This window comes from Chiloscyllium plagiosum, unplaced genomic scaffold, assembly GCF_037043375.1.
Source record: "Chiloscyllium plagiosum isolate Xiang-an unplaced genomic scaffold, Cpla_swu_hap1 HiC_scaffold_19, whole genome shotgun sequence".
Classification (NCBI taxonomy): Eukaryota; Metazoa; Chordata; class Chondrichthyes; order Orectolobiformes; family Hemiscylliidae; genus Chiloscyllium; species Chiloscyllium plagiosum.
The window spans coordinates 75,387,442-75,407,922 of NW_028270157.1; the positions used below are offsets into that span (position 1 = coordinate 75,387,442).

Genomic DNA, 20,481 nt, shown 5'->3' on the forward strand with positions numbered 1-20,481 from the left:
ATGAAAGCAAGGACACAGTGACTTAAACTCAACTCCTGAGCAGGGCCCTGCGCCCCTCCCCTTTCCTGAGGAGGAGGAGTTGGGGCCGAGTCTGTCTCTCTCCGACTCAGCTTCTTCAGCACAAAGACTAACAGCGAGATAGTTGACTCTGCTGGTCAGCACTTTTTAATGAACATTTTTATTGTTTACAAATTGAAGTTATCGATACAGTCAGTGGAATGGTGCCTTTTCTCACTGGTCCCTGAGTTGAGGGAAACATTGAAATGTGCCCCTGAAACCCCCCTGTGGGATAAGGTTGGACAAACCAGCGCTACCCTCAGCCTGTTACCATAGCGACAGGCTGTTTCATTGCTCAAACATTGAACTGGAATGAGAAAATCCTGGATGGATTGATTAATGAATGAATTTGATTGATTGATGAATTTGGGTAAAGGGATATTTCAGCACATTCTTCAGCTGCTGTCTGAACTTAGTCTGGGTCACGGCATAAATCGCGGTGTTTGTGCAGCAACTGAGGAGCTGCAGCATGAAGCCCAATTCCATCACAAACCAACCTAGATACACAGAATCATACCCAATCCAGTACATCCGGTACCATATAGAAAACAGCATTAACGTTGACCATAACAGGATGAAATTGGCCGAGATCACAAACAGTAAAATGATGGATTTCTTTCGTTTTTGAATTTCTGGGTCACACTGACCATCCCCATTGGTCCGAGCCTGGAGTCTCCTGCGGGCTCTGCTGGTGACTAAAATGTGTCTGACGGTGAGAACATTGAGCAGCAGAATCAGGAGAAATGGGAGAGCCGGGGTTAGAATATGATGGAGGAACTCAATTGTGGACCAGAACAGAGAATGACGAACAGCGATTGATACAAAACAAAACCAGGAGAGGTTCCTCAGCCAATACCAACGTGAGAACATAAAATACCAGAAAATGTTCTTTAAACAGCTCAGCACAGTCACTGCTCCCAGAGCCACAGCCGCCGTTTTCTCACTGCAATATTTACTTTTCAGCTTCTGGCAACAAATGGCCACAAATCGATCAAAGGTGAAAGTGACGGTGAACCAGACAGAGCAGTCAGTGACTGCATAAAGCAGGATGGCGTGGATGTTACACACGGGAATATTCCTCATGAAATCAAACTGTTTTTTAAAAATAATTGGAATTTGTCTCAATATCAGGTCAAAGATAATGACTAGAAAATCTGCCGCTGCCATCGCCCCCAGGTAACGTCTGACACATGGAGATAATCCACAATCTTTATAAAGCAGGATGTAAATCGTCACTACGGTAACTGTGAGGAAGGAAAACAAACACATTATCCATCAGCCTGGATCCATCCTCTGTTGGCAACACATTCTAAACGCCCACCACCCTCTGTGTGAAGTATTTACTGCATGTATCCCCCTTAAACTTTCCACCTCTCACTTTTCACCCTGGGAAAAAGCTTGTCTCTATCCACCCTGTCTATACCCTTCATGATTTTGTAAACCTCAATCAGGTCCCCCCTCAATCTCCTTTTTTCTGGTGAAAATAAACCTAACCTACTCAACCTCTCTTCATAGCTAGCACCTTCCATACCAGGCAACATCCTCATAAACCTTCTCTGCACCCTCTCCAAAGCGTCCACATCCTTTTGGTAATGTGGCGACCAGAACTGTACACAGTATTCTAAATGTGGCCGAACCAATGTCTTGTACAATGTCAACATGACTTGCCAGCTCTAATACTCAATACCCCGTCCAATGAAGGCTAGCATCGCCTTCTTGACCACTCTATCCAGCTGTGCAGAAACCTTCAGGGTACAATGGACCTGTACTCCCAGATCTCTCTGCCCATCAACTTTTCCCAAGGCTCTTCCATTCATTGTATCATTCACTGTAGAATTAGTCTTGCCGAAATGCATCACCTCACATTTTTCTGAATTGAAAGCTATCTGCCACGTTTCCGCCCAACTCTCCAATCTATCTATATCCTCCTGTATTCTCTGACTGTCCCTTATGCTTTCTGCTACTCCACCAATCTTTGTGTCATCTGCAAACTTGCTGATCATATCAACAGTGGCCTCTTCCAGATCATTTATGTATATCACAAACAACAGTGGCCCCAGCACTGACCCCTGTGGAACACCACTGGTCACCTTTCTCCATTTCGAGAAACTCCCTTCAACTAATACCCTCTGTCTACTGTTGCTCAACCAGTTTTTTATCCACCTAGCTAGGACACCCTGCACACCATGTGACTTCACTTTCTCCATTAATCTACAATGGGGAACCTTATCAAACACCTTATTAAAGTCCATGAATATGACATCAGCAGCCCTTCCTTCATCTAACAACTTGGTCACTTCCTCAAAGAACTCTATTAAGTTGGTAAGGCACGATCTACCCCTCACAAAAACCATGTTGCCCATCACCGATAAGCTCATTCCTTTCCAAATATCCAGAGATCCTATCCCTCAGTACCCTGTCCAGCAACTTCCCCACCACCGATGTCAGGCTCACTGGTCTGTAGTTACCCAGAATATCCCTACTACCCTTCATATACAGGGGGACGACATAAGCAACCTTCCAGTCCTCCGGCACCTCATCTGTAGTTAAGGATGCCACAAAGATATCTGTCAGGGCCCCAGCTATTTCCTCTCTTGCCTCCCTCAGCAACCTGGGATAGATTCCATCTGGTCCTGGGGATTTGTGCACCTTAATGACCTTTAGCATACCCAACACATTTTCCCTATTTATGTCAATGTGATTCAGATTAATCAAACTTCTGTCTCTAATCTCAAGATTCATCATGTTCCTCTCCTCAGTGAACACTGATGCAAAGTAATCATTCAGAATCTCACCCATTCTATCAGGTTCGGCACACAGCCTTCCTTCATTATCTTTTAGTAGACCAATCCTTTCTCTAGTTACCTGCCTGCTTCTTATATAAGAATAAAATGCTTTGGGAATTTCCTTAATTCTGCTCGCTAAAGCTATTTCATGACCCCTTTTAGCCCGCTTGATTCCTCTTTTAAGACTTGTCCTCCTCTTTCGATATTCCTTCAGGGCCCATTCTGTTCTTAGCTGCCTAGACATTATGTACACTTCCCTTTTCCTCTTGGCCAGTCGTACAATTTCTCCTGTCATCCACGGTTCACGAATCTTGCCCTCCTATCCCTTACCTTCAATGGGACATGCCTATCCTGCACTATCTTTAACCTATCTTTGAAAGCCTCCCACATCTCAAATGTGGACTTCCCTTCAAATAGCTGTGTCCAATCCACACTTCTGAGTTCCTGTCTAATTTTGATATAATTGGCCTTGGCCCAGTTTAGTACTCTTCCCTTAGGACCACTCTCATCTTTATCTAAGAGTATTCTAAAACTTACAGAATTGTGGTCACTGTTCCCAAAGAAATCCCCCACCGCAACCTCTACCACCTGTCCTGGCTCATTCCCCAGTACCAGGTCCAATATGGCCCCTTCCCTCATCGGACTATTGACATACTGCTCTAGAAAACTCTCCTGGACGCTTCTTATAAATTCTACCCCATCCAGACCTCTGACGCTATGTGTATCCCAGTTAATGTTGGGAAAATTAAAATCTTCCATCACCACCACCCTGTTGCCTCTACATCTTTCCATTATCTGTTTACCTATTTGTTCTTCTACCTCACGCTCACTGTTGGGAGGCCTGTAATACAGCCCCAACAATGTAACCTTCTTATTTCTCAGCTCCACCCATAATGCCTTTTCCCTCGGCATCTTATCTTCTGCTCCATTAACTGACGTCCAGCCTGCCAAAAATAATGTCAATTATAGAATGTGATGGAGCCATACAGTTCCACATCAAAGAAAAAGGCCCTTCTGCCCATTAAGTTTGGTGAGATCCATTCGGCCGCGCTGTTGATTTCTCCCCCAAACTTGACTCAACTGGCATGTTGTGCACAAAACAATAAGATGAAACCAATGCCTTGAACAGTTCATGTTCTATCATCACCTGCGATCATACAGACATCATCCCTTATTCGGAGAACTCCCCTACCTCCTTTTTATTTTTGTCTAACACTCCCAAATATAAAATGTCCTGGATATTCAGTATCCAATATTGGTCAATCAGTAGCCAAATCTCTCTCATGTCATTACATCATATTCATTTCCCTCAGTGTATACATTGGATCCCTCGATCTTTTTGAGAATATAACACACATTCAGATAGAAGGCCTTTCATTCAGCTTTATAACCCATTATTCGCTGCTCCATTGTCAGCTTTTTTCCTCATTTTCAATGGTCAAGAAAATGTCTGACATCATCATGCTCAGAGAACCAAACCTTGATGAGTAATGTTTCATGAAGCACTATCGCTATGTCTGGGTATAAGACCATAAGACATAGGAGCAGAAATTAGGCCAATCGACCCATCGAGTCTGCTCTGCCATTCAATCATGGCTGATGAGTTTTTCAACTCCATGATTCCACTTTCTCCCTGTAGCCTTCGATACTCTTGACAATCAACCTATCTGTTTTAAACAGACTCACTGACCTGGCCTCCACAGCCTTATGTGGCAGTGAATACCATAGATTCACCACTCTCTGGCTGAAGAGGCTTCTCCTTACCTCCATTCTAAAACGTCTTCCCTTTACTCTAAGGCTGTGCCCTCGGGTCCTAATCTCTCCTACAAATAGAAACATCTTTCAAATATCTACTGTCTCCAGGCCATTCTATATTCTGTCTGTTTCAATTAGATCCCCCCTCATCCTTCTAAGCTCCATAGAATATGGGCCTAGAGTCATCAAAAGTTCCTCATATGTTAAGCTTTTCATTTCTGGGACCATTTTCATGAAGCTCTTCTGAACACGCTCCAGGGCCAGTACATCCCTCCTGAGATATGGGACCGAAAGCTGCGCACAATACACCAAATGTGGTCTGACCAGACTCTTCTAGAGCCTCAAAAGTGCATTCCTGCTTTTATATCCAAATACTTTCAAAATAAATGCTATCATTGCATTTTCCTCCCTAATTGCTGAATCAACCTGCAAGCTTACCTTCAGAGAAGCCTAGACTAGAACTCTCAAGTCTCTTTTGAATTTTTTCTCCATTTAAAAAATAGTCCATACTTCTATTCTTGTTACCAAAATGCACAACCTTACACTTTCCCATGTTGTACTCCATCTGTCACTTCATTGCCCACTCTACAAACCTGTGCAAAACTTTCTACAAGGTAAAAACAAGGACTGCAGATGTTGGAAAGCAGAGTCTAGATTAGAGTGGAGCTAGAAAAGCACAGCAGGTCAGACAGCATCCGAGGAGCAGGAAAATCAACGTTTCGGGCAAAAGCCCTTCATCAGGAATAGAGGCAAGAAGTCTCTAGGGTGGAGAGATAAATGAGAGGGGGGTGGGGATGGGGAGAAAGTAGCAAAGAGTACAATAGGTGAATGGGGGTGGGGATGAAGGGGATAGGTCAGAGAGGAGGGTGGAGTGGATAGGTGGGAAGGAAGATAGGCAGGTAGGACAGGTCATGAGGACAGTGCTGAGCTGGAAGGCTGGAGCTGGGGTAAGGTAGGGGAAGGGGAAATGAGGAAACTGGTGAAATCCACATTGATGCCCTGGGGTTGAAGTGTTCTGAGGTGGAAGATGAGGCGTTCTTCCTCCAGGCGTCGGGTGAGGGAGCGGCGGTGGAGGAGGCCCAGGACCTGCATGTCCTCGGCAGAGTGGGAGGGGGAGTTGAAATGTTGGGCCACGGGGCGGTGTGGTTGATTGGTGCGGGTGTCCCAGAGATGTTCCCTAAAGCGCTGTGCTAGGAGGCGTCCAGTCTCCCCAATGTAGAGGAGACCGCATCGGGAGCAATGGATACAATAAATGATATTAGTGGATGTGCAGGTAAAACTTTGATGGATGTGGAAGGCTCCTTTGTGGCCTTGGATGGAGGTGAGGGAGGAGGTGTGGGCCCAGGATTTGTAATTTCTGCAGTGGCAGGGGAGGGTGCCGGGAAGGGAGGGTGGGGGGCATGGAGCTGACCAGGTAGTCACAGAGGGAATGGTCTTTGCGGAATGCAGAAAGGGGTGGGGAGGGGAATATATCCCTAGTGGTTGGGTCCATTTGGAAGTGGCAGAAATGTCGGCTGATGGCGTGGTTTAAGCGAAGGTTAGATTTTTGAGTGCGAGTAGCAGCAGAGGAAGTGACGAGGACCAGAGGGGCAGCCGGGAAGGTAAGCAGTGAGTATAAATTCTCACCCTTCGACACCAACAGCCATTTTGAGTGCGAGCAGCAGCAGAGGCAAGACGAAGCCAGAACACTGCAGCTAAGGTAAGGCAGTTTTTTAAAAAATTACTTACCGGTAGCGGACAGCGGTGTTTTCCCTTTCACAGAAGGAGGGGGAGCAACGGGGGAAGTGACGTGGACCGGAGAAGCAGCCGGGAAGGAAAGCAGTGACCATATGTATCAGCAAGACGGCTAAACCCGAGACTCTACAACTGTAGTGTCTCCCACCCGCCCTCCTCCTCTAACCTAGTTAATAAGGTAACGTTCATTCTAAACTTCCTCTATTGGATATAAGTTTGTTATTAATTTTTATAGCAACTTGAACTAAGCTTCCTACTTTAGTACTGAGTGGGTGTTCAGGTAAGTGGGGTGTGGATGCTAGGGCAGTTGCTTGCTCCTCCTGCAGAATGTGGCAGGTGGGAGACATGGCACACTCTCCGCTGGCTACATCTGCGGGAAGTGCACCCAACTCCAGCTCCTTGAAAACCGTGTTAGGGAATTGGAGCTGGAGCTGGAGGAACTACGGATCATTCGGGAGGCTGAGGGGGTAATTGAGAGGAGTTACCGGGGGTTGGTCACTCCTAAGGCTCAGGATAAGATAGATGGGTTACAGTTAGGGGGAGGAAAGGGGACAGTCAGACAGTGCAGAGATCCCCTGTGGACATTCCCCTCAGCAATAAGTATACCGTTTTGGATACTGCTGGGGGGGATGACCTACCAGAGGAAAGCCATAGTGGTCAGTTCTCTGGCACTGAGCCTGACACTGTGGCAAAGAAGGGAAGGGGGCAGAATAGAAAAGTACTTGTGGTAGGGGACTCGATAGTTAGGGGAATCGATAGGAGATTTTGTGGTCAGGATCGGGATTCCCGGAAGGTATGTTGCCTCCCTGGTGCCAGGGTCCGGGACGTCTCTGATCGGGTGTATAAGGTTCTGAAAGGGGAGGGCGAACAGCCAGAAATCGTGTTACATATTGGCACTAATGATATAGCCAGGAAAACGATCGAGGATATAAAAAGTGATTTCAGGGAGTTAGGGTGGCAGCTGCAGAGCAGGACGAACAGAGTAGTGTTCTCTAGTTTACTACCGGTGCCACGAGATAGCGAGGCGAGGAACAGGGAGCGGGCACAGCTTAACACGTGGCTGCGCAGCTGGTGCAGGAGGGAGGGCTTCAGATATGTAGATAATTGGGATGCCTTCTGGGGAAGATGGGACCTGTACAAGAAGGACGGGTTGCACCTGAACTGGAAGGGGACCAATGTCCTGGGTGGAAGGTTTGCACGAGTAGTTCGAGAGGGTTTAAACTAGCATGGCAGGGGGGTGGAAACCTGAGCTGTATACCGGAGGTGAGAGCTGATGCAGATGAGGCAATAGCAAGAGGTAGACCAGCTAGTGGGAAGGATTTTCCTGGGAAGGAACCAAGGGATCAGTTAAAGTGTGTTTGCTTTAACGCAAGGAGTATCAGGAATAAAAGTGACGAATTTAGAGCATGGATCAGTACCTGGTGCTATGATGTTGTGTCCATAACAGAGACATGAGTTTCTCAGGGGCAGGAATGGTTGCTGGATGTTCCAGGGTTTAGAACATTTAAAAAGAATAGGGAGGAGGGAAAAGAGGAGGGGGTGTAGCACTACTAATCAGAGAGGGTATCACAGCTACAGAAGCTTCCCTTGTCGAGGAAGATCTGCCTACCGAGTCAGTATGGGTGGAAATTAGGAACAGCAAGGGAGCAGTCACCTCATTAGGGGTTTACTACAGGCCCCCCAATAGCAGCAGGGAGATGGAAGAAAGCATAGGTCGGCAGATTTTGGAAAAGTGTGGACGTGGTAGGGTTGTTCTAATGGGTGACTTTAACTTTCCCAATATTGATTGGAACCTCATTCGAGCAGAAGATTTGAATGGAGCTGTTTTTGTAAGGTGTGTTCAGGAGGGTTTCCTAACTCAGTACATTGACAGGCCGACGAGGGGAGAGGCTGTTCTAGACTTGGTGCTCGGAAACGAGCCAGGGCAGGTATCTTGTGGTGGGAAAGCATTTTGGTGATAGTGACCACAACTGCCTCACATTCTACATAGCTATGGAGAAGGAGAGGATTAGGCAAAATGGGAGGATATTTAATTGGGGAAGAGGAAACTATGATGCGATTAGGCATGAGTTAGGAAGCATGGATTGGGAGCAATTGTTCCATGGTAAAGGCACTATAGACATGTGGAGACTGTTTAAGGACTGTTTAGTGGGCGGCACGGTGGCACAGTGGTTAGCACTGCTGCCTCACAGCGCCAGAGACCCGGGTTCAATTCCCGCCTCAGGCGACTGACTGTGTGGAGTTTGCACGTTCTCCCCGTGTCTGCGTGGGTTTCCTCCGGGTGCTCCGGTTTCCTCCCACAGTTCAAAGATGTGCAGGGTCAGGTGAATTGGCCATACTAAATTGCCCATAGTGTTAGGTAAGGGGTAAATGTAGGGGTATGGGTGGGTTTCGCTTCGGCGGGTCGGTGTGGACTTGTTGGGCCGAAGGGCTTGTTTCCACACTGTAATCTAATCTAAAAACAGTTGTTGCAAGTGATGAATAAATATGTCCCTCTGAGACAGGCAAGAAGTGGTAAGATAAAGGAACCTTGGATGACGAGAGCGGTGGAGCTTCTCATCAAAAGGAAAAAGGTAGCTTACATAAGGTGGAGGTAGCTAGGGTCAAGCTCAGCTCTACAGGATTACAGGCAGGTGAGGAAGGAGCTCAAAAATGGTCTGAGGAGAGCCAGGAGGGGGCACGAGAAAGGCTTGGCAGAACAGATTAGGGTGAACACAAAGGCATTTTACACTTATGTGAGGAATAAGAGAATGGTCAAAGAAAGAGTAGGGCCGATCAGGGGTAGCATAGGGAATTTGTGTATAGAGTCTGAGGAGCTAGGGGAAGCCCTAAATGAGTTTTTTGCTTCTGTCTTTACGAAAGATACGAACTTTGTAGTGAATGAAACCTTTGAAGAGCAGGTGTGCATGCTGGAATGGATAGAGATAGAGGGAGCTGATGAGCTGAAAATTTTGTCAAACATTAAGATTGACAAGTCGCCAGGCCCTGACCAGATTTGTCCTCGGCTGCTTTGGGAAACGAGAAATGCAATTGCTTCGCCACTTGCGAAGATCTTTGCATCCTCGCTCTCCACTGGAGTCGTACCTGAGGACTGGAGAGAGGCAAATGTAATTCCTCTCTTCAAGAAAGGAAATAGGGAAATCCCCGGCAATTACAGACCAGTCAGTCTCACTCTGTCGTCTGCAAGGTGTTAGAAAGGATTCTGAGGGATAGGATTTATGACCATCTGGAAGAGCATGGCTTGATTAAATGCAGTCAACACGGCTTTGTGAGGGGCAGGTCATGCCTCACAAACCTTATCGAGTTCTTTGAGGATGTGACTAGAAACGTTGATGAGGGTCGAGCTGTGGATGTGGTGAATATGGACTTCAGCAAGGCATTTGATAAGGTTCCCCATAGTAGGCTCATTCAGAAGGTCAGGAGGAATGGGATACAGGGGAACATAGCTGTCTGGATACAGAATTGGCTGGCCAACAAAAGACAGCGAGTGGTAGTAGAAGGAAAATATTCTGCCTGGAAGTCAGTGGTGAGTGGTGTTCCACACGGCTCTGTCCTTGGGCCTCTACTGTTTGTAATTTTTATTAATGACTTGGATGAGGGGATTGAAGGATGGGTCAGCAAGTTTGCAGACGACACAAAGGTTGGAAGTGTCATTGACAGTACAGAGGGCTGTTGTAGGCTGCAGTGGGACATTGACAGGATGCAGAGATAGGCTGAGAGGTGGCAGATGGAGTTCAACCTGGATAAATGTGAGGTGATGCATTTTGGAAGGTCGAATTTGAAAGCTGAGTACAGGATTAAGGATAGGATTCTTGGCAGTGTGGAGGAACAGAAGGATCTTGGTGTGCAGGTACATAGCTCCCTTAAAATGGCCACCCAAGTGGACAGGGTTGTTAAGAAAGCATGAGGATCAGTGGCTTTCATTAATAGGGGGATTGAGTTTAAGAGTCGTGAGATCTTATTGCAGCTCTATAAAACTTTGGTTAGACCGCACTTGGAATTCTGTGTCCAGTTCTGGTTGCCCTATTATAGGAAAGATGAAGAGAGGTTGACTGAGCTCGGACCTTTTTCATTGGAGAAAAGGAGGAGAAGGGGGGACCTAATTGAGGTATACAAGATAATGAGAGGCACAGATAGAGTCGATAGCCAGAGACTATTTCCTAGGGCAGAAATGACTAACATGAGGCGTCATAGTTTTAAGCTGGTTGGAGGAAAGTATAGAGGGTATGTCAGAGGCGGGTTCTTAACACAGAGAGTTGTGAGAGCATGGAATGTGTTGCCAGCAGCAGTTGTGGAAGCAAGGTCATTGGGGACATTAAAGAGACTACTGGACATGCATATGGTCACAGAAATTTGAGGGTGCATACATGAGGATCAGTGGTCAGCACAACATCATGGGCTGAAGGGCCTGTTCTGTGCTGTACTGTTCTATGTTCTATGGTCTATGGTAGGGTGGAAGGTGAGCACCGGGGGGGGTTCTGTCCTTGTTGCGGTTGGAGGGGTGGGGTCTGAGGGCGGAGGTGCAGGATGTGGATGAGTTGCGTTGGAGGGCATCTTTAACCACGTGGGAAGAGAAATGGTGGTCTCTAAAGAAGGAGGCCATCTGGTGTTCTGTGGTGGTACTGGTCCTCCTGGGAGCAGATACGGTGGAGGCGGAGGAATTGGGAATACGGGATGGCATTTTTGCAGGGGATAGGGTGGGAAGAGGTGTAATCCAGGTAGCTATGGGAGTCGGTGGGTTTGTAAAGAAATGTCAGTGTCAAGTCGGTGGTCATTAGTGGAAATGGAGAGACCCTTGAAGGGGAGGGAGGTGCCCGCCTCCTCAATCCCATCTATCACTTTACCTATCTTTGTATCATCTACATACTTAGCCAGATTGCCACAGTTCCTTTATTTAGATCATTAATGTCTAAAGTGAAAAGTTGTGATCCTAACACTGAGCCTTGCAGAACACCACTTGTCACTGGCTGCTATCCTGTGAAGGAGCCTTTTATTCAAGAATAACAAACCATTCTCATTGACGTTTGGGGTGGCATGGTGGCTCAGTGGCTAGCACAGCTGCCTCACAGCACCAGGGGATCTGAGTTCAATTCCAGCCTCAGACAACTGTCTGTGTGGAGTTTGCACATTCTCCCTGTGTCTGCGTGGGTTTCCTCCCACAATCCAAAGATGTGCAGGTTAGGTGTAATATTGGCCATGCTAAATTGCCCATAGTGTTCAGGGATGTGTACGTTAGGTGTAATAGTCTGGGTAAAAGTAGGAGAATGGGTCTGGGTGGGTTAGTCTTTGGAGGGTTGGTGTGGACTTGTTGGGCTGAAAGGCCTGTTTCCACACTGTAGGGATTCTAATCCTGTATCTGTCCCTAACAGTATGTGTCGGAGCATCCAGCACACTGTCCTTGTGGAGGAAGAGTTTATCCCCATATTGACGATACTGCTCACTGGGATAAATTATTCTAAGTCAGTTTAACAGAAACTAATGACTCCAGTGACACAGTGACTAGTACTGGGTCCTCAATTATTTACAACCTTTAGTAACGATATAGAAAAAGGAAACAAATACAATCAAACTAAATTTGTCAATTATGCTAACACAGTTAGGAAGCAAAATTATCAAGAAAAGATAGAGAGTCCGTAAATATATAATCAATGAGCAACAATTCGGCAGATGGAATATAACGTGAGCAACTGTGAATCTGTGAATTTTTCAGGGAGAATAAAAGGCAGTATATTGCATGAATAGAGAGACTTTACAGGACTTAGTGATACAGTGTGTACTGGAGGGTTCACTCTGACCTGTTCAGACATCGTGAGTGTTGCTCCATCTCCCTGGCGGTCTGCTCCCTGATGTTCCCAGTGGCCCCATTGCTCTCAGTTCACACACGGTATTTTAGTTTGATTGTTTGGTGGTGGGGACTATTGAGAGGGAGAGTACATTGAGCAGTGTATCAAGGAGACAGCCTTTATCCGAGGTGCCATTCTTTCTTTCTCCATGGAGATCTGAAGATGATGGGAATGGCTGACTGCTTCTGAATGAAGAGACTGTGGCTGCTGCCAGGACAGTGGGTATTCACCAACATGATGTACTGTGCATGGGCACACTGCAACATTCATGGAATGAGACTTCCTTCAGTTTGTCTACCTCTCCACATTGATATGGGGACCTGCAGAGCCATGTACACAATCAGGAATCCCACTATACTGGGAAAACAAGAATATATCCTGCTGCTTTCTGTTGAGGGAAAAAAAGAATATTTTCCACATCCACCATTAATATCCTCCATCAGTGAATGATGACATTGATATCGACATACTGGGAGATGATGAATATCTCACCCACTTCTGCCTGGAAAGTTCCGGATCCTAGAAGCTGAATGAAACTGTGACCCTAACAGCCACTGGCAGCACTGTCCTCCCCCTGGTGTGACGCTGCAGGTCATATTGAATGAGGTGACACAGCTCTGTGACCAGCTCCTTGTTCAGTCAGGGTCCCCTCACACACTGCTCCTGGGATAAGTTTAGCTTGGGAAGCTGGTCTTGGAAAATCCGGGATGGATACAGCAGATCCTTTTCCCCACCCACACTCACTCCGTGGTTTCAGAGCTGCCCCACTCTCCAGCCCCTGCTCCATTTGTTGTTCATGTTACAGACCCAGATGCTGTAACTACAGTCCCCAGGCTCCATCCAGAGTTGGGTCACCAAATCCTCAGGTCTCCCTGAATGTCTGAGGCGGGTCACAGCACAACCTCCAGAAAACCATCCCCAGCCCCTCCATTAACTTTTTAATACCAAGAATAATCCAGACGTCCCTGAGCTACACGTTGGATGTTAGGTCTTTTACAATAATACTCATGGGACTTCCTCGTGTTACTGACCGCACAATCAGCTGAGAGGGACAAACTTAGGCTTTCAGTGGACAGGCACAGACCACGTTTCAAAGATACTGGAACCCTCCTGTCCAACATGAAGCACCAAATGGGGCACACCGGGAAGTGAACAACAGTCAGACACACACCATTTAATTGTTTCTGAGATTCACAATGCCAGCACCTGATACACATGGGAGGCAAAACCCGAGGCCAGGAAACATACCGACGGACAAAGATTCCAATTAAAAACAGAAACAGACAATTAATTAATCGAAAACGTGTATTGGAAGTATGAAGGAAAAAGACAGGGGAATGGGACTAACTGGAGGAGTGAGACTTGGAGTATCCAAATCACATAATGAGAACATTGCCAGATCAGTTGAAATGGTTTGTTACATCAAATTCTGGATCTGCCCAGATACCATAAACTGGAACAAGAAGAGAGGCCAGCATGGAGAGCTGCACAGACTATGCCAGTCTATTGCACAGTAAACTGGACTATCTGCCCATCATAGAACATAGAACATTACAGTGCAATACAGGCCCTTCGGCCCTTGATGTTGTGCCGATCTGTAGGACCAATCTAAAGCCTATTTAACCTACTATTCCATTCTCATCCATATGCCTTTCCAAGTCTACTACTGTTGCAGGCAGGCCATTCCATGCCCCAACTACTCTGAGGTTTGTTGCAATGCTTTGCCAGTGCATTGGGAGTGTACCTGAACCAAATAACTAGGAGAAAGTGAGGGCTGCAGAAAAGCACTCAACTATTTGAGCCTGTTACTCAGGAGAAGAAGGAGGACATCTATTTCCACAAACCAGGTACACAGGAACAGGAGGCAGTCTTTCAACAGCTCGAGACTGAGACACAGGAAAAGCTGGAGGCCAGTGAGCTCGCAGGATCCTGTTACCCAGGAACAGGAGGAGGTGACTCACTCCCTAGCAGTATAATACACTGGGAGAGAAGGAGAATTGGCTTGTTACAAACAAAAACATATGAATAAGTTGGAGGAGTGGGTCATCCAAAGTGCAACAAGACCACGGCTGATCTGATTGTGACTCCCCATTCCATATGACAGAGATTCTCCTCTCTGCAGCCACTGCTCCCACTTGCTGGTCATGTTGCAGATCCCAGTGTTGTAACTATAGTCAACATGACTTAACCAGAGTGGGTCATCAAAGTCTTCTTTCTTTGTGTCTGTGCACAGCAGCGTAAAACCCAATCTCTAGGAAAATATCCCCAGCATTTCTACAAACCTTTCCATCCCACAATTATGTCAAACTCCTCTCAATTTCAAGTTAGAATCCTGGTCTGAAACAATAACAGTAACCTCATGTTACTGAGCTCATGGTCAGCAGAGAGTGACTAACACAGGCAGTCAGTCAACAGGCACAGAACAAGTTAAAAGGCGTAATCTGAAAGCTGTTCCGGGAGAGCAACACAAAGGGCCAGGAAAAGATATTTATGTTAAAACGGGACAAATAATTAATGCAAAAATATGCAGGTAGACAGAGAAATGGGAGGAGCTGGAGCTGTCAGACTTTGGAGGATTGATCAGAAGAATGAGATAAAATAAAGGCATTGCCAAATCAACTGAAACGTTCCGTTCTACCACATTGTCAATTCACCTCAGAGAACCAGTGCAGATACCGTAAAGCCAGAGGAGGTATCTGTACATCATGCAGCACTGTGCAGACCAGGCTAGTGTACTGCTCAATACAGCCTGACAATCTGTCCAGGGTGGAACACTGTGCAGTCCACTCCAGTGAATCAATCAATAAACAAAGACTAGGTATTTTTGTAACATAGGAGCTGTGCAGGGAACTTGCATCTCATGCTAGAAGTAACAGGATATGCAGCTCCCATTCATTGACGGCTCCATATCTCCATTGTGCCATGACAAGGGGTGCTGTGGATGTGAAAATCACTACCAGAGGGAGATGTCAGTGAGATCAGTTTCAACATCAACAAATGGGAGAGGTTTGGGAAATAGAGAGGGGCAGATTGAGAGACAATGCCATGGAAGCATGTCTTCACAGGATTAAGAATGCTGAAATCTTAACATCATCCTGCAACATGGGCCAATATTTCCAGGAAGGTTTGGTTGAATGGGATTTGGGTGAGTGCAGATGATGGAGAATATTAGAAACATATTGATTCAGCAGCTTTGTAACTGGGAGTGGCGTCAGCAGAGACTTTGACTCATTGGGCTGAATCTAACAATAATTTGTCTCTGTGTCATTTTCATTGACTGTGACAGAGACATTGTCTGTATGAGGCTGAGCTAGTTTCATGGTGCTGTCTTATCCAACTCAACTTATTAACTAAACACCCACCCCATGGCATCCCTCTCATTCAATGCCAGCCCAATTCTCCCACCCATCACAGCTGGAGGTATTTGCCATCACCTGGTTTCCCCTGAATATTCTGTGGTAGAACATAGAACATAGAAAAGTACAGCACAGAACAGGCCCTTCGGCCCACGATGTTGTGCTGAAGATTAATCCTAATCTAAAATAAAATAACCCCACCCTTCAATTCACATGTTCATGTGCATGTCCAGCAGTTGCTTAAATGTCCCTAATGACTCTACTTCCACCACCACCGCTGGCAACGCAGTCCATGCATTCACAACTCTCTGCGTAAAGAACCTACCTCTGATGTCTCCTTTCTCCCTTCCTCCTAATATCTTCAAACTATGACTTCTCGTACCAGTCAATCCTGCCCTGGGGGGGAAAAGTCTCTGGCTATTGACTCTATCTATTCCTCTCATTATTTTGTACACCTCGATCAGGTCTCCTCTCTTCCTCCTTCTCTCCAGAGAGAAAAGTCCGAGCTTAGTCAATCTCTCTTTATAAGACAAGTCCTCCAGTCCAGGCAGCATCCTGCTAAACCTTCTTTGCACCCTCTCCAAAGCCTCCGTATCTTTCCTATAGTAGGGCGACCAGAACTGAACACAATATTCCAAGTGTGATCTCACCAGGGACTTGTACAGCTGCAGCAAAACCTCATGGCTCTTAAAGTCGATCCCCCCATTAATGAAAGCCAAAACACTATGCTTTTTAACAACCCTATCCACTTGGGTGGCAACTTTGAGGGATCTATGTACTTACACACCCAGATCCCTCTGTTCCTCCACACTACCAAGAATCCTGTCTTTAATCCTATATTCAGCATTCGAGTTCGACCTTTCAAAATGCATCACTTCGCATTTATCCAGGTTGAACTCCATCTGCCATTTCTCAGCCCAGCTCTGCATCCTGTCTATGTCATGCTGCAGCCTGCAATAGCTCTCGATATTATCGACAACACCTCCAACCTTAGTGTCATCTGCAAATTTATTGACCCACCCCCCAACCTCCTCATCCAAGTCACTTATAAAAACTACAAAGAGCAGAGGCCCAAAAACAGAGCCCTGTGGGACACTACTCACCACTGACCTCCAGGCAGGATACTTTCCATCTATAACCACTCTCTGCCTCGTGTCAGCCAACCAATTTCGAATCCAGACAGGCAAATCTCCCTGCATCCCATACCTGCTGACTTTATGAATGAGCCTACCATGAGGAACCTTATCAAATACTTTGCTGAATTCCAGAAACACCACATCCACTGCTTGACCTTTGCTGACCTGTCTTGTCACCTCCTCAAAGAACTCAGTAAGATTTGTGAGGCATGACCTGCCCTTCACAAAGCCATGCTGACTGCCTGTAATCATACTATGCTTTGCCAAATAGTCATAATTCCTATCTCTCAGGATTCTTTCCAAATCCTTGCTGATCACAGACATAAGACTGACTGCTCTGTAATTGCAGGGATTTCTCTATTGCCTTTCTTGAAAAGAGGAACAACATTCACCTCTTTCCAATCCTCCGGTATGACTCTCGTGGAGAGTGAGGAGGCAAAGATCTTCGCCAGTGGCTTAGCAACCTCCTTTCTCACTTCCTGGAGCAGTCTAGGATAAATCTGGTCTGGCCCTGGGGACTTATCAATCTTAATGTTTGCGAAATTTTCCAACACATCAACTTCATCAATCTCGATCTGTTCAAACCTGTATCCCAGCTCCTCAAAGTTCTCATTCACAACAAGGTCCTTTTCCTTATTGAAATCCGAAGCAAAAGAATTCATTTTGGGCTTCCCTATCTGCTCAGACTCCACGCACAAGTTCACTACGTTATCCCTGATGGGCCCTACCTTTTCCCTGATCATTCTCTTATTCCTCACGTATGAGTAAATGCCTTTGTTCCCCCTAATCCTTATTGCCAAGCCTTTCTCGTTCCCCCTCCAGGCTCTCCTCAGTCCATTTCTGAGCTTCTTTCTAGCAAGCCTGGAATCCTCGAAAGCTGTGCTCGATCCTCGCTTCCTCCACCTTATGTAAGCTCCTTCTTCCTTTTGATGAGAAGTTCCTCTGTTCTTGTCATCCAAGGTTCCTTAATCTTACCCCTTCTTACCTGTCTCAGAGGAACACATTCGTGCATCACTCGCAACAACTGCTCCTTAAATAGTCTCCACATGTCTGCTATGCCCTTTCTGTGGAACAATTGTTCCCAGTCTGTACATCCCAACTCCTGTCTGATAGTGTCATAATTTCCTTTTCCCCAATTAAATATCTTTCCTCCTTAACTGCTCCTTTCACTTTCCAAGGCCATGGTAAATGTGAGGCAGTTGTGATCACTTTCACCAAAGTGCTCTCCCACTGCGAGATCTGACACCTGTCCTGGCTCGTTGCCGAGCACCAAATCCAAAATGGTCTCTCCCCTCGTCGGCCTGTCTACATACTGAGTAAGGAAACCCTCCTGAACACACCTGACAAAAACGGCTCCATCCAAACCATCTGCACTTAGGAGATTCCAGTCAATATTGGGAAAGTTGAAGTCACCCATAACAACAACCCTGCTACATCTACATGTTTCCAAAATCTGCCTGCCTATAAGTTCTTCAATCTCTCTATTGCTATTAGGGGGTCTGTAGAAAACCCCCAGTGTGATGGCTGTTCCCTTGCTGTTCCTAACTCCCACCCATACTGACTCAGTAGACAAACCTTCCTCAACAACCTTCGTTTCTGTAGCTGTGATGCACTCTCTGATTAGCAATGCTACGCCCCCTCCTGTTTTTTCCATCCTTCCTGTTCTTTTAAAATGTTCTAAACCTTGGAACATCAAGCAACTATTCCTGCCCCTGTGAAAGCCAGGTCTCTGTTATGGCCACAACATCACAGTGCCAAGTACTGATCCATGCTCTAAGTTCCTCACTCTTATCTCTGACACTCCTTGCATTAAAACAGACACACTTTAGCCGATCCCTTTGTTTCATCACGTGAGAATCCTTCCTGATAGATTCACTACATCCTGTCACTGCCCCGTCTGCAACTGACCCCCCTCTCAGACATGTAGCTCTGATTCCCACCCCCTGCCAAACTAGTTTAAACCCTCCTGAATCACACGAGCAAATCTCCCACCCAGGACATTTGTGCCCCTCCAGTTCAGGTGCAACCTGTCCTTCATGTACAGGTCCCACCTTCCCCAGAAGGTATCACAATGGTCTAGGTATCTGAAGCCCTCCTTCCTGCTCCAGCCTCACATCCACGTGTTAAGCTGCATTCACTGCCTGTTTCCCATCTCACTATCTCGTGGCACCGGTGATCTCTGGCACTAGTGCCATATTTAAAAGGCTTATGTGCACATGCTTCGTTTCTCTCAGCTCAGAGCTGTCCTGCAAAGTTTAATCCGAACACGGCAGATAAGGGGCAATTACAACACGATTTGTCGACAGGGACACAAAGGTCCTGGTGGATGGGCTAGTACAGAGGAGACCATTCTCTTCCCAGAGGATGCCACACCACCACCCAGCTCAGTGCAGTATCTGCAGTCTGAAGAAATGTCCACCAGCACAGAGAGTTACGAAGTCTGAAGAGTATATGCTAACTCTAAGATAGAAAGTGTTCTCCGAATTTCAAAGTAAATTTAAAGTGCAGCCAAAGCATTACAGCTCAGGAATGGGTTGTTTCAAAACCGATACATTTAACAACTGACTGTTAAAGGGATACCTGTGTTTTGGTTGATGTTATGAAAACCATTCAGATTTAAACAAATAATTTAAATTATGCTCAGGATACTGAAACCAAATTGAACATGAGTTTGTTGTATTAACAACATCAAACCAATGAGAGGGAACAACGTTGGGGGTGTAAAAAACTCTGGCATTTTGAAAACTGGTCAGACCAGCTGCGGTAGGGCCAGAGAGCAATTCATCTCCCGCGAGGAGGTTGAGCAATTCATCAACTTCACCAACACATTCCACCCTGACCTTAAATTTACCTGGACCATCTCTGACACCTCCCTCCCCTTCCTGGACCTCTCCATCTCCATTAATGACGACCGACTTGATACTGACATTTTTTACAAACCCACGGACTCCCACAGCTACCTGGATTACACCTCTTCCCACCCTACCTCTTGCAAAAATGCCATCCCGTATTCCCAATTCCTCCGCCTCCGCCATATCTGCTCCCAGGAGGACCAGTTCCACCACAGAACACACCAGATGGCCTCCTTCTTTAGAGACCGCAATTTCCCCTCCCACGTGGTTAAAGATGCCCTCCAACGCATCTCGTCCACATCCCGCACCTCCGCCCTCAGACCCCACCCCTCCAACCGTAACAAGGACAGAACGCCCCTGGTGCTCACCTTCCACCCTACAAACCTCCGCATAAACCAAATCATCCGCCGACATTTCCGCCACCTCCAAACAGACCCCACCACTAGGGATATATTTCCCTCCCTACCCCTTTCCGCCTTCCGCAAAGACTGTTCCCTCCGTGACTACCTGGTCACAGCAGAGAGCGGCGCAACCTGGGCGGAAGTGAGGTTGGAGCGCAGAGTTGGTCGGGAAGGTAAGTGACTGATGTTTGAGTGGGTGTGTTCTAGACCCCTGGCCCTACATAGTAGGGCCTCCCTCCCATCCTCCTCCTCTAACCTAATTTTAAAGTCCACAGGTAAGCTACTCAGTGTTCTTGTTTTCGGAGACGAGGTGTAGAGTAATGGCAGCGCAGGCAGTGGAATGTTCCTCCTGCAGGATGTTCGAGGTAGGGGTGACCACCGATACTCCTGCCGACTTCATCTGCAGGAAATGCAGTCAGATCCTGCTCCTCACAGAACGAGTTAGGGAACTGGAACTGGAGTTGGATGAACTGAGGATTATTCGAGAGGCTGAGAGGGTGATAGATAGAAGCTACAGGGACATAGCTACGCCAGAGAACAGAGGTAGCTGGGTAACAGTTA

The 20,481-nt window shown here is 46.6% G+C and overlaps 1 protein-coding gene across 1 annotated transcript in view; it reads right to left on the minus strand.

Annotated features, from left to right (window-relative positions):
* Positions 1 to 393: 393 nt before the first annotated feature.
* LOC148146811 (putative G protein-coupled receptor 139) overlaps positions 394 to 20,481 on the minus strand; it is a 76,577-nt gene continuing 56,489 nt past the window's right edge. The window contains exon 2 of the mRNA XM_087996918.1: positions 394 to 1,301. Within this exon, the coding sequence (XP_087853044.1) occupies positions 394 to 1,301 (908 nt within the window). The remainder of the gene's footprint in view (positions 1,302 to 20,481) is intronic.